The 14,817-nt window shown below is 47.6% G+C and overlaps 1 protein-coding gene across 1 annotated transcript; it reads right to left on the reverse strand.

The window, feature by feature from the left end:
* Positions 1–1,432: 1,432 nt before the first annotated feature.
* On the reverse strand, positions 1,433–13,277 carry SLC25A48 (solute carrier family 25, member 48). Its single transcript, XM_009322700.1, has 7 exons — positions 13,239–13,277; positions 9,637–9,708; positions 8,792–9,044; positions 7,291–7,539; positions 5,928–6,061; positions 2,735–2,864; positions 1,433–2,151 (listed from the first exon to the last, which is right to left on the reverse strand). The coding sequence occupies exons 3-6, from the start codon at positions 9,021–9,023 to the stop codon at positions 2,742–2,744; spliced, it is 738 nt and encodes a 245-aa protein (XP_009320975.1). The 5' UTR covers positions 9,024–9,044; positions 9,637–9,708; positions 13,239–13,277; the 3' UTR covers positions 1,433–2,151; positions 2,735–2,741.
* Between the last annotated feature and the right edge of the window lie 1,540 nt (positions 13,278–14,817).

Here is a 14,817-nt window from a genome sequence, read left to right on the forward strand (position 1 = left end):
GGCAGGTGTGTGTTCCACGAGAGTTTTTTCCGAGTAAATCCTGGGCATCCATCTCAAAACTGGTTTAATTGTATGAAGAATATCAGGAAAAATCACCGTGCAATTCCAACGTGGGCCTCAGGGCTTTACGCCCAGGGAGGCACTGAACAGACCAAACCTGGGCACCGTGAGGGCAGGATCATTCAGATACACAGCTTGTTGCAAACCTCATCAATTTAATTAATTCAAGGTCCATTTTACATAATGCAGGCAGATAAGCAACACCATTTATTTGCACTGAAAAACCAGTCTCCCCGAGTATTATCCCTGGAGACATATGATATCATGCATCTAAAGAACATGTTTTACGTATATGCATTAAAATAGGTAACATGGAAAGGATGAATCCTTAAATGCAGCCAGCAACAAATACTTGTGTGAAGGCTCATCAGTTTTATCCATATTGTTTATCAAAAACAGTTCCCTGTGTTCTTGCCAAGCTCAAAGGCACTGTGAGCCTCCTCTCCTGCAAGTCCTGAGATGAAGCAACACCAGGTGTTTCTCCCACTTTTTAAGGCCAGTTTTGGGGGAAGCCACACTTCTGTTTTTAATTCGGGCCCCAGTGAAGAGGAGCCCAAGGTTGGGGACCCCATTTCTGAGTGCTGCTCCAGGCCCAAGGTTTTAGGCACTTTCTGCTGAGGTCTTCAAGTCTTGTCGCCAATTCCTCTGTTCATCCAGGGAAGGGGACGTAGGAGTTTCTCTGTCCTTCTCCTCCTTTTATGGAGGAAAGCTGGACGGCTACTCCAGGTTGTCTTCAGAAACCTTTACTGAGGGCATCAGCCAAAACTGCCATTGCTGGGCTTTTTCCCCAGAGCTCTTCTTCTCCAGAGGAAGATGGGGGAGAACCATACATTTCCCACAGGACAGTGTTGTCCCAGACTGTTCCCCCATGCCGCATGTCCCTCTGCATGCGAGGCTGTTACCCTCAGCCTCTCCTGCCAGTGCCACCAGAGTCCTCTTGTCCCAGCAGAGCTGGTTCTTCTTGGTTTTTGGCATCAGAAGCTCCATGCTTAGAAAATAAAGCATGGAGATATTTAACAGCATAAACAGAAATAATCATGATGTAAAAGATCTTGGAATAATTGAAAGGCTGAGGTAGACCAAAGAGAGACCTGGGTCTGCCCCAGTTGTCTCAGTGGGGTTGCAGCAAAGAGCTGGAGGTCAGAAGCTGGCCCATGTATTTTAGAGAATAGTTTGGGATAAACTCTGCATCCCTTAAAGAGACTTCCTTTGGTGATGGTCTCTCAAGGCTGCAAAGTGATGTCTGCAGGATTTGGCAGTTGGCAAGCTGGACTGTCATGTCAGGGAGATCAGAAGGTCTAATGAGATACCTCTAGCAGGTCGCTGGAGGCCTACACAAGGCGAGTTAGGTAAATTAATAGGCAGCCATCTATATGAAATGCAGACTTATTTTATTGTTTTCTGAAGAAAAAGAGCAGCTTAGTCTCTGAATTTAATGTCCTCCTGTTTCCCAATTTAATTTATACCTTGGATAACAAACTGAAGTTGTTGAAGCCCTTCGCATTTTTTCATGATAACGTGTTAAATTGTGGCAAACTGGAGAGTTCTGTGATGTAAAACACGAGTATCCGTTCATACGGGTGGAGTCATCCATTGCTTTGATGCTGAAAGCAAGCTAGGATTTGGTGGGAATCCAGACCTTCCTACACAAAAAGCACCTGCACACCCACCACACCTCCTCCTTTCCTTGTTCACAAAAAAGTCGAGCATTATACGCAGTGTTGTAAAAAAGACGCTCCCTTGGCTGATGTCGGGTGGGCTGGGTTTGGGTGTCTCACTTGTGTGGGTAAGGGAAGTAAATTGTTCTCTCAGCTCAATGGGAAAATGTCATCGGTGATAAAGCCCAACACTACCATGGGAATTATTAAGGTGCTTTTAGACAACAGAGTGAAAGATAAGAAAATGGTCTTTGGATTTGATTGAGCTGGTGCAGTTTTTGGAGTCCTCCAGGGACTAAGCCCGTGGCAGAAGAGAAAGCAGATGCTGTAGGTGCAGGATGGGAGTCTTCGGTCAGAGCAGCTGAGCCTTCACCAACACCACATGCTGATTTGGCTCAGGAAAGTAGGAGACTTTCAGGTCTTCTTGGCAACGCTTTTGAAATAAGAAAGAAGGAGGTTTATGAAGTACTGCAGAAAACAGCAAAGACTGCTAAGAATAATCTTGAGTATTTAACTGCTAAAAAAGTTTCTTCAACCAGATATTTTTAATGCTGCTCCTTTATGCAACCCTAGGTTTATGAGGGAAAGAGAAAACTGTGAGTTGATAGTCAAGACACTTTCAAAGGGCTTATTTCAGGTCTTTGTGGATGGATCAAGGGAGGAAAGGATACTGTGCAGGCACTCTAGTGAGAATGGTATTTCAAAATTTATAAAATGTTAGAGAATATTCTCCTTTCAAATTTTCTTTTCTGATTCATACTAATAAAAACAATCACAACAATCAGAACAGATTGCAATGAAATTCCAGGAGATCTGGAATGAAACCAAAATCCATCGGCACATCTATTGTCTGCTCCAAATCCCACAGACCCAAATTTGAAAAGTGTTTGACTATTCAGATGTAGGTAGCCATGTAAGCTATCTGACTTTCAGAGGATCTATACAATTGCAACTCCATTTGATTCAAAGATTAATTCTCTAATTTTAACAAAGCTAGAGGGTCTTTATGTGCTGACCTGGAAGTTAAGGATTGGTCTCAGTTTGGTCTCTTTTCATTGCTTTGAGGGAAAGTTCATAGCCAAGAAACATGGCTGAACTCATTGGGAATCCTCGCACTGCATTGATCGTGATGCCCCTAAAAAAGACCTGTTGGGGATGGAGAAAGGTTAGAGCATAGGAATATACTGGCTATTTTAAGAAGAAGAAGAAAGCATTGAACAAAGTCATGGTGGGATTCTGAGGAACCAAATCTTGGTTTGCTCAGGAGATACACTCTCACTGCTGGTCTTTGCTGAAGTCTGGAGAATGGAAATGCAATGGCAAAAGTCACTGGTTTGGTATCATTGTGTTCCATGCTCCCTGTGGACCCCACTCTGTATCTGCCAGCAAGAGCTACAAGAGGTAAAGGGTAAAAAATGGCCTCATGCCACTGGTGTAGAGCAGAAAGCAAGAAATCTAAAACGTCTTCCAGTGTTGGTCTACCTAGCTACTGGTCCTTCTTCCCTTTGCATATGTCAGCGTGCGAGGATCATGCAAACCCCAGGGTACAACAGGAAGGCTGTTGCTTTCATGCAGCAAATGCTCTGACTCCTGGGGCTGGGTCTATGGGTGCAGAAGACGTCTGGGAAGTGGAGAGGGAGCAGTGTGGCTGTGAGCCAGCCTGGCCGATACGGGCACTGTGCCACGTGGACTATTTTGCAGGTTTCACCTTTGAGCATAGGAACAATTTCTCAATCGTCAGAGAACTAGACTTACTCTGTACCTTGCTGAGAACTAGCTCTTGCCACCGGCTTTGGAAAAAAATATTCGATAGAAGCTGATATTCTCACATGTCGGTTCCTAAGGTCAAGCTTTGGTGCTCATACATATCCCAGAGTTTTCTTTCATTAAAATAATAAATATGAATTTATACAGCCAGACTTCCCCATTCTACTCAATATATATTTTTTTAAAAGATGGTGGCACTTACAAAAGTGAAAGACGCTGTGTTAAGTGCTTGAACAGTAAAGTGCTTTTTGGAAAGTGGAGAAGGGGCCCTTGTTGCTCCTGGCATTGGCTTGTCTCCCTTCGAAACCCCCCTCACTACAGGCATTGCTGCCTGGTATGTGCAAGGGTGCGCACAAACCACTCACTCTGGGGTGAGCCTACTTACAAAATGATGATTGCAGGGAGTATCTCTGCTGGCCTGTTTCTCACACAATCACTCGGTTAACCAACCAGCCTAATCACTGTGGTCACTAATCTAAACACCAGAAGTTCAGAATAGACACAAAAAGTAACATCAGCAAAGCAAGCCCCCTTCCAGGCTTTACAAAGGCAAAGCTCCCACAGCTACTCTAAGAAAGCATGGAGGATCTTGGCTGCAAGAACCAGAAGCCCATAGATTTAAGTGTCTAACCAGCATTTTCCCTGAAATACTGAGGTCTGCTAAACATGACCGTATCTTGTATCCAATAAATCCAGTGCATGGTGCTGACTTGTACGAGACAGAATCAAAACATCTTCACGTTGTTTAGGATAGAGTTTGCAACGTGAAATTGCAATATTGGGATATTTAGGATATTGCTTGATTTATTGGGGTGTTTTATTTTGCTAGGAAAGATAGAATTTTCTGGGAGGAAATTCAAATTTTTGCAGTATCCGTAAAGTAACACGAGAGACCCAAGTTAAATAATAATGAAGATTTATGAAGAAAAGCCCAGAGACATACTTTTTTTCTCATCAGAATGAACACACCTGACTATGGAGAAAGAAGAGGGCTATATTTACATTTTTTTGTGTACACCAGGCAATTATTTTCAGCACTGCGAATGCGGTTCCTTTGTCCCAGAATGAAAACATCCAGAGCTGGGTTTGCCGTTTATCAGTTCTGTGTCCCCCAACACATAAAAAGGTTTTCCTTACGAGAGAAGGATCTAGTCTTATCATCAGCTGTTACTTAACCCTATTGCTGGCTTTGGTCCGGGTGCCAGGTATGATAGAAAAACTGCAAGCAGCTCAGACCTCAAACAAAAAAAATCTAAGTGCCTGAATTAGTTGTTAATATTCAGGCAGGACAAGGAGGGTAGGGGGTGAGGATGAGGACGGAGAGAGAAGGGAAAACACATGGAAATTCCCTTTTCAGCCACCCTGTGTTTTACTGTGAAACTGCATGCCAAACTGAACGGGCAGGGCAGGTGGTCTGCGTAGAGCCCAGGGCACCCTGACCCTCTTCTGACCCTCCGAGCATGGTCTTTAGCATCTCTCCAGGTGCCTGTGCTTCATATGACTGTGACTTTCTTCACTCAGTGGCAAAAAATGAACCAGACTGCAGGCTCCTGTGACGGCTGGCGTAACATAGTGGCATGTTGGCAAATATTGAAATCGCACTAACTTGTGATTTTGCAGGTTATTTTTCTTTTTGTAACTTGTTACTTTTCTCTCAGAATGTGAAAATTAACACTTTGGAGTTAAGAGCCCACGTGATGTTTTGATGACAACTTAAATACAGATTTATTTCAATATCAGAAGACGTAACCATGCATTGGCAGTGCAATAAAGCTGCAAACCCTGGTTCTCTGCCATTCACATTTAACCGAGGCAAAGTTTGCAGGTAGAACAAACAACTTTTATTACACTAATAAACAAAGTCAGAAAAAAGGGATAAGGTTTTTTGGCATGCATTCTTCACGTTCGAAGCAGAAGCAATTCTGATTTAAGAGCATTTTCAATCTACTCTGCCTTGGTGCAAATTGAGGGTGGGCAGCATCAGTTCCACCAAAGCATTGCCCAAGGCAACCTAACGCACCCGGGGTGCCAACCCGGTCCCACTGGAATCAGTTCCCATTGACTTCGGTGTCCGTGAAAAATATTTGACCTCTGCATTTTGTAGAAGCAATCACAGGGGCAAGATTTTCTACCTCTGATTTATGATGTCAAATCATATTCACAATTAAATGCACTGACATGAAGTGTTATTTTAAGTCAGTTACACCGGCAGGCTGCGACCCCCAGCCATTCATTTTTTCATTGCTGTAAGGCACATTATTACTCTCACTATTATGATTTAGAAAGAATCTGCACTATAATTACCTGCTGTCATTATTATAATTTAGCAGTAACTGGCTTTAGCTGTCTCTCAACCCTGCAGATAGGTTTGTAACAGCCATTGTATTTCCCAATTGAAAATTAAATGCCTCATACCCAGATTTTACTTCAAATACCACTTACTTTTAAGCCCTCGTTCTGGTAGCTCTGCAAGATACAGTCAAGGGTCCCTTTGTACTTGTTTAAATAAACTCCATCTGCCTGAAGTCGACTTTTCACAACATCCATTGGAGTAGCAGTCCCCCAGGAAATGGCTCCTAGAAAAATGCAGAAGTATTTGAACAATTTCTTCTCTATATTTCCTTGGCCACAGGTCAGTGAACTCAGAAATTCACCTCTCATCTACCACGTCATATTCACGGGATTTTCATCTCAGGGCATTCACCCTGCTCAGGTCCAGGAACGGTATTTCTGGGAGTAAAATTCCCTGTTTCTGAAAGAAGCAGAGATTTGGGGGGTTACGCTGGTAATCAAATGCAGGCAGCCCAGGAGGTGCTCCCCCAGGTGCAAATACATCTTCTGCCGTGCTTCTGGTGGAGCATGGAGGTGTTGTGGAAATAGCCCGAGCTGCGGGGAGCTGCTGCTTTCAGAAAAACTGGAGTCCTCAGATAATACTGTTGAAAAGCGAAGTTTGAGCTGAGAATGCAAGAAAGAGGCTGGTCCATCTCATGCAACCAGGATTAGGCTCCGTGCAGCTGAGATACATCGTTATTCCAATAAAGAGACCGTCTATCTGCACTGATTAGCCTGCAGCTGAGTGGGACGTTTTGCCTCTCTAAATAGGTCAGCACGTGACCGCAATACGTGGCCCAGCTGGACAGATGAGTTTGGACCTACGTGGGTGTTGGGGCATACTAGAGAAGCTGTCCAGATGGGCCAAGGCTCTATTTATTTGCCGGAGAAACGGAGAGGGCATTTTGTAATCATTACCTGAGCTAAGGATTGACTTGCGTTTAGGGGTCTGCAATTTAGAAATGGCCAAGAAATGAGGAGTGGGTGTAGGGGTGACCTTACACATGTAAGCATGGTAGGGGGACGCACATGCCAGTCTTACTGGCAGGTGTACACAGGAAAAAAAGATGATCAGTAACAGTCAACTCTGCTTCTGCTCCGTGCAGGTAGGGTGCACACCCTCCTGGTGGGCAGCCAACAGGTTGAAGTCCTCTTCTGGAGGCACCTTGGCCGCCGTGTGTCACTGGCAATGTGATACGCAGACTGCTGCGAGACGTCCAGGGAGGTGAAGGCGCTGGCTGTTTTCCTTCTCGCTGACATTGACCCTGATGAAGATCTGATAACGCAACTTCCATAAAGTTTGTCAAGTCATAAAGCGCAGCCGTGGTGCCAGGGGACCTGGCCCTGGGGGGGGGAAGGTCGTTCAGCCCCATGTCCTCTTGTGGTGACCGGGAGGATGTGGCGGCCCCTGAGCCACCCCTGGGAACCTTCCTGTCCTTGTTTTGCCAGTGTTGTGGGAAAAAAGGGTGCTTACCTGCTACACCCCCTGCCAGCCAGATGGAGGAGGGATTAGGGGAAATGCATCCATCAGAGGTAATCCATTCACAGAAAAACGTGTAAGGGGTGAAATAGAGGCAGTACCCAGGAACATCCCTCAGAAGCATTGCTCCCGCACCTCGGTATATTCCTGCTATCCCCTCTTTCTGTAGGACTGTCCTAAAACAGTGAATTGGGCCTCGGTACACAGGAAATCCAGGAATGGTGGGCTTTAGTTTAATGTTTGCTGCAAAAAAAGATACAACCGTTATAGTAGCTATATTGCTACAGAACTCCTCTCAAAAGCCTACCACCACTGAACAGACAGCAATCACTGCCATCCATTTTTTTTTTGCTGGGGTCACTATGTAGTGTGGGAAATAAAGTTTTAAGAAAGGGGACTTAGGTCCATTTTTAAAAGATGTTTAGACGCTTCAGGACAGATTTTTCTTAGCTGCATTTCATGCTTTCCAATAGGTATGTGCCCGGTGAGATTTCCAAATGAGTTTAAGGCTATGTGCCCAATTTTCATGGATTTTAACCACATGGTGCCAAGCTGCATCTTTGAAAGCCTTGGCATCTTCAGAGCCTGGCCCTTCTGATACAGAGGACCAAGCTGCTTTTGGAAAGGGCATTAGGTTGCTAAGCTGCGTGGAGGCTTTTAAAAATGGATATAATATTATTTCATCAAACCAATACAAAAATGTCAATTTTTCACAGTTAAGCACCGCAATTGTAATCATGAGAATGGTGTTTGTGAAACTGCTGAAATCCAAGCTGTTCAGCTCTGAAGCTGCGCCGTCTCTTCCTTCGGCTGTGCATGTGCTCTGATAGGGTTTGCTCCGCGCTGGCAGCCTGCGATGAAATTCAGCTGCCGCCTCGAGCAGAAGCAGCTCCTTCTGCCTGCAGCTTCTGGAGAGGTTACAGCTGCCCGCTGCCATCCTGCCAGTGTCCCCTCCTGACCCGCCTTGCCTGCGCCTGCGTTACCTGCAACCCTGCCCCGAATAAGCCAGCCGTTTTCAAATGTACATGTGAAATTTTTGCTTTTGAACAGAGGGGGGTGGAATAACAGAGAGGGGTTTATGGGCAAATATATGTGGGGCTGAGAGTGTGCAGCAGGAGATGGAGAGCTGGCATTACCGCTGGCAGTTGGGATCTCCAGGGGACCTGACAGCCCAGGGACTTGCTGTTCCTGCCTCACAGCCGTGTGGGGGAGGCAGCTCCAGTGGCTACAGGTCCTGAGTAGACCTGCCCCTGTGTTCGTTATAGATCCCAATCAGCTGGGAACACCAGCAGAGATCTGATCAATGTCACTGATAAAAACCCTCCCCTTGAGCTGAGCAGGATGGGGTCCATCCTGAGGCAGAAGGAAGCATTTTTAGCTTAATTGCAGCAGCACAAGGCAGCAGAGAGCCAGGCCTTGAAGCAAAGTTGTCCTAAAGCTCTCGGTAAACACTGAGAACTGGCAGAGAAAGGAAAAAGAAATTCTTGCTTCCTACCTTTGATGTATGGCTGCATTTGCATCTGTAGCCTTATCTTTACCAGGTCCACAGGAGTGCCGATGCCCACGGAGACGAACCCTGCCACCATGCTGGCCAGAGCCACGTCAGCAAGCGCTGGTGTGTGAGATGAATCTCCATGGCGGAGCTGGCTGAGGAGCCGTTGCGTGTTGCTGAAGACGCCAAACACCACGGAGCTGTAGACGGCAATGCTGGCCAGCGGGAAGGACATGCCTTTGAAGAAGCCAGCCACCTATCCAGGGAAGGGAGCAGGAGTTAAGGGAGCGAACGGGACTGAGCAGAGTAAACCCCAACTTGTCTATCAGGCCAGCAATGCAAATCCAAGTACCAGATGTCTCCTGGAACCAACCATCTGCACATGCTGAGCAAATGAAAATTAGTTCATACTGCTAAAGACTTGTAAACATTGTGCAGAATACAGGATATGCTGAAAGCACAGGAACCCATGTAGAAGTCCCTCTTATGGCCAGCTTCTGTCCTGGCATCACCAAAGTCAGCAAAATACCTGCGGTAGAGCTTTGCCAGCAGGTACAGGCAAAAGAGCCACTGTGGATGTAACATCCTGACCCATGCAGAGACATGGGCAATGTCATTTATCACTCCCTGCCAGGGATCTCTCTTTTCCCTATAGGAATAACCAAGAGAGTTACCTTAGAGTTAGCAAGAGAAGGCTGTAGAAATTTGCAGTCTCAATTGCACCAACTTTATTGGTCTTCATATAACTGCTGGTGTCAACTGTGATTTTGTATAATTGCTTTATGTATTTAGCTGTTTATCTATTTGCATTTCCTACCAGCACATTTTAAGTAAGATAAAGTACTTACAGACTCATTTCTGTACACAGTGAGAACACAGTTGAGTGTATTTCCATATCCTTGTCCAGCTTGCAAACGAGTCTGCAAAAGACATGAAATGCGATTAAAATCCAGCCCAGTGAAAGCTCATAGTACATAAACAATGTGTACTTTGCTTTGAGAGCGAATCTTTCCTTAGCTCAAAGAAAACAGAGCAATAAAATAAGATATATATGCATCCACCCTCCCTTGAACTTTGCCAGAAGCAGGGCTACACAGGACCTCAGAGGTCTGAAGCTTTCTGCAACATCTGGAATCGATGACTGTCAAATTGCTCTCGAGTCCAGACCAGCTACCCGAGCCGGGCACAGCGCTTGCGGCAGACTGCTGGTGTGCAGTGCTGTCATTGGCAAGGTCCTGATTTATGTGCAAATTGGAGAGTGATGTATTCTCCCCCGTTCGGGGACTCTCGGTGGAGGTTGGCATGCGTTGCTTAAGGATGGAGAGGAGAGCTCCCCTGGGAGGCTTCCGGGGCCCTTCTGATACAAGGTGGATTTTAAGACATAGAAATACTATCATAGAATACATCACAGAAATTCTCCATGCTTCACTCAAAAATACAGTTTTACATCATTTCCAACAAAGACATTCTGTTTCTGGAAAGCAATGGTTATACCCCTTCCAAAAGATGCCTACAACAGCTGTAAGAAATGGCATGTAAATCACGACAAAGCCTGTATGCTTCAACATGCCTTCCCCTTCTCACATAAATACATAGACATAAACACATGCACACACATATTTAGATCATCTTTCATTCAAGCTGCTCACAAGTTTGCAGTAACAAAACACCAACAAGTGATGCATTTTTTGGGCTTAGAGGTGTGTGAGGAAACGGAAACCCTATTTGGTTCGCAGGACTTGGGGCTTCAGCAGTTAATCTTGGCTGAGGCCAGAGCTCATTTTTTATAGGAAGACACTCACATGTGCTCTGTCGGGGATGTTTTTACGGAATGAAGATGGCATTTCTGGTTGTATCCATCAGCATTGCTGCTAAAAAAAAAAGGAATGGCAAAATGAAGCCTGGAGGGACAGTGCTCACCCGTGCTGGAGGCAAGTGCCCGGTCCCCTCCAGTGGCTCAGCCCTGACTTACACCAGGGTGAAGCAGGAACTTTATTTGGGAATTTAAAGCCCAAAGGAGTGAGTGTCCTCCGGAGTTCGTGCCTGGGGAGAGCTTTTGGACAGCAAATAGCAGGTTGAATGACACAATGATTTGGCCCAGAGCCCTGCCCAGGGCCCTGCAAGAGGCTGACCAGTGGGGTGCTGCTGTGGGACCCGTCTGGGGAGCAAGAAGGACCGAACCCCGGGCTCACCCCTCACCCCAGGGTGGCTCTGTGCAGCCGTCTGCCTGCACCGAGCACCGAGCACCGCTCTACGCCTGGCCAGAGGCCACGGAGAAAGTGGCAGTGAAAGCAGAATATTTACTGAGCCCTTATAAACAGGCTGGTACGTGACGATGCCGGCTATGGCTCATGCAGCACACATTGTGCAATGCAGGCAGGCCCGGGCCAGGGGTGCAGACCTGTGCACACTGTGACTCATGTGGGGGGTAACGGGGCCAGGGGGATTGGCGGGGAGGCTGGCTGCACCCCGAGCAGCCCGGGACAGGGCAACTGTGGTGCACAGACCTGCATTCTCTCCTGGCTTCATCTGCACACTTAGCCCAGACGTTTCCATTTTGCCCCCATGGGCTTGTTTTTTTTTCTTTTACACAGTAACCAGGTATTTAGAGGTTCAAGTTAATACATTTTTTGAGTAACTGAGGGCAACTGAGCGTCCTCACAAGCTGCTCCTTGCACATATGCCCCTTAGCTAAGCTGTTAACACCCAGCGCTGAAATCCCTGCTGGCATCTCTGTCAAAGTCAGCTGATACCAGTATGGATATCCCTCAGAAAACTTCTCCTTTCTGTTACATTTTAATTAGACAGGGCCCTTGGGTGACACCCAGAAACTGAAGAAAGGTCTGGGGAAATGAATGCAATATGGAGGATGAAAAGTGCGTAAATGTAAAACTATTTAGAGTTTTGCAAAGCTGTGGAAAAACAGCTGCTTGGGTTTGATGGAAGCCGCGACGCTGGGAAGGGGCCAGTTGAAGGAGGAGGCCTGCTTGATGGGAACCATGGTGCAGATGCCACATACCCCATCCAACCTTTCGTTCAGTCTTGTCCTCTCCTCCAGGTGGGGAAGGACCCCCAGTCCCCTGGAGGCTGCAAACGCTGCTGAGCTGCCCCTTTGCTGGCTTAGTGCCACATAAAAACTCTCCTTTCCACTTCCCTTCCCCTAAATTTGGAAAGATAACAAGTCTGCCTACTTGGTATTCCCAGGCCATGTCCAAAGCCAAGGGCAACGGAGGGGTCAGCCTGACAGTTGTCTTTATAAGCACTGAAGGATGGGCTCGCTCTTTCTTGGCATCCAGAAACTTGATGCTTCCCAGCAGGATCCGTTGTTGCCAAACTCCCCCAAACCTGGCAACGACGCCCTGATGGCCAGCCTGAGATGGAGATTGCCTTGGCAACCCTTGGGCAGAGCCTGCCTGCGCTGCCCGTTCCCTGGCCCTGCCCATCGCTGGGATGGTGCGGGCAGCCTTGCGGCTCCTCCTGCAGGGGGTCTGCACCCATCCTCACACGGCATTGCTCCAAGGGCTGGTATCACCTTAGCAGCTCGGAAAGGATAGGGCTGGCAGGCCGTCTCCCAACCCTAGGAGAGCCAGCTCTGTGCGAGGGGATGGCTGTGATGGCTGGGGAAAGGATGTGCCGTGCTGGAGCCTGCCTCCTCCCCATTTCCCTCCAAGGGTCTCTAAGGTGCAAACAGGACCACTGGCTCTTGAGTCTGCTGCATCTGACAACCCCGCCTGGTGCCAGCAGTGAGGCTTAAACCAGATCAGAGCACATGGGCAGAACAGTTGAAGCAGTGAAAGCTGGCCAGAGATGCCTATCACGCTGTGCAAAAGGAGAAAGGAACAGGATCTTCCTCTATATCTCTGCATCAGTAGGGATGGTCAACTTGGTTGGGTCAGGCTGTATTGGTGTGTGCATGGGCTTGTCTGCATCGTGCTAGCGAATATCTTCGTACATCTCTAAACCCTTCCCTCTGAGGAATAATTGTCTTGCAGGAATAGTAAATATTGCATCTCATAGCCCTGGGATAACAATTTCAGCACTCTGCCCTTCCAGCGTAGCCAACACTAGGAAAACATAAAAATGTGCCTGCCACAAAACAAATACAGTTCCCCCGTTGCCCTTTGAATACTTGTCTGTGGCAAAGTTCAATAAAACGTTGGCAGAACTGTTCAGTAAACCACACATTAAGTGAGGCCAGGTTTAATTATCAGCATTAATCCTCACTGGAGGAACTCACACCTATCAGCCAGTTCTTTTAGTTTCTCATTCGAAACAAGCATTGGAGAGGAAGAAAGGCTAAAGCCTACGAAAATATTTCTACCCCGGCTAAATTCCTCGTTGGGGTGACGGGGGAAGTGAAGGTCTTTAGAAGCGTCATCTAGAAAGAGGCCATCTCCCCATCGGTGGAGTTTTGGGTGGTGACGTGAGAGCACAGTTCAAAGTGGTTTACCTTGATAGTGTCCAGGGGGTGGCCCACAACCACGCTGGCAGCTCCTGGGGATGAAAGCAAAGCGTTACGCAAAACATTGAAGAAGCTTTTGTGACGGGACAGGAAGCGATGGGTTTATAGGGGAGGAGGAGAGATTTCCATAGGAACAGCCGTACTGGGCCAAGCCAGAGCAATGCCCAGCGCAGTGCCCTGTCTCTGACAACAGGCAAAAGCTGGGCAGAAACACTTGTGCATCTTCCCCCAAATACTCTCCTGGACTCCATCAACTTTACATCTCAAAGGCATCCAAGTGAGAGGAGGGGGTGTTGTATTTGTATGAGCTGTCCATGAACAACCCCCCCTGCACTCTTGCAAGCTCATGCAAACTTTTAGCCTCAAAATGGTGAGATTCAGGTTAGACATGAGGAAATGCTTTCTCCTGGCTCAGATAGAGAGCTGCACTATAGCTGACTGCTGATGGGGACTGTGAACCCCCAGCCTTTGCCATTTTAAGAGCAGTTTATAGAGATACCTGTCAGAGATGGTTCAGATAAAGAGGATCCTGCTCTGTATCGATCTCTGCAGTCCCATCCAGCCTCATTCCCCATGGTTCTCTGGGAGAAACTGGCCCATTCCGCCTTACCATCCTGCCCACCTACACACGCTGCTCACTGCCAGGAGCCCCCGTGGCAGGGCAGAGCACGGCTTGGTTTCCCCCTTCTCCAGGAGGATGGAGCAACCCACGTGCTGTGGCCAGGATATGGTTTTGTGTGCTTGTTGCAAGCAACACCGGCTGTTTTTAGGGTGTTTGTGGAGGTGGTGGGTAATTCGTGCTGCTTCCCCATCTGCAAGTCTCCATGCAAACCAGTGTCCCCAAGTGCTTTAGAGACTACATGAAATTACTCACTTGTAGTGGATTAGGACTGAAAAGAGCATCATGTCGTTGGTCAACACATTAATACATTTATTATAAAATGTCCCCTCTCCTCCTGGACCTTAACCTGAGACCACCAGTAGTCCAGTGCTATGCATGAAAACTGGCCGCTGCCACCGACACTGAGCGCTGGTGGTTGTCACCCCCCCCAGACGTCCTGTGCCACTCCTGCGGGTGTGTGGCAATAGCACAGGGCCAGCAGGGCAGAGGGAGCGACTGCGTGCTGCACAGCCTCCCCAGGCTGCAAAGATCCAAAAATCAGCTGCTCACGTAACCTTTTGGCAGAGGTTCTGGTTTTTTTTAGAGTCAGCTAACCTATTAACCTCGTCCGGCCGGTCAGGATCCGTGAGTCGTCTCACACCCATATCCTGAGCCTGGCGTGAGCGGTAGCCTGGGCAGAGCTCTGGCCTGGGGCGGCCGGTGCTGCGATTGCCCCTCTGCCCGGCCGCTCCTGCAGCCCATCCCGGGAGCGTGCACCTTAGCCGTGCACCTTATCAGCTGTTAAACCCAGTGGGAACTTTCGGTTCTGTAAGACATACTACATTCCTGGTGCCTTTACTGATCCTCCCGTTTCCTTTTCTTTCTGGTGTCTATTTTCCCGGTGTTTGCAGTCAGCATTTTCAGCAGACCGGATCAATACCCCTCCGTGCCAGCATCGCCGCCCTG

The sequence above is a fragment of the Pygoscelis adeliae genome, unplaced genomic scaffold, assembly GCF_000699105.1.
Source record: "Pygoscelis adeliae isolate BGI_AS28 unplaced genomic scaffold, ASM69910v1 Scaffold34, whole genome shotgun sequence".
NCBI lineage: Eukaryota > Metazoa > Chordata > Aves > Sphenisciformes > Spheniscidae > Pygoscelis > Pygoscelis adeliae.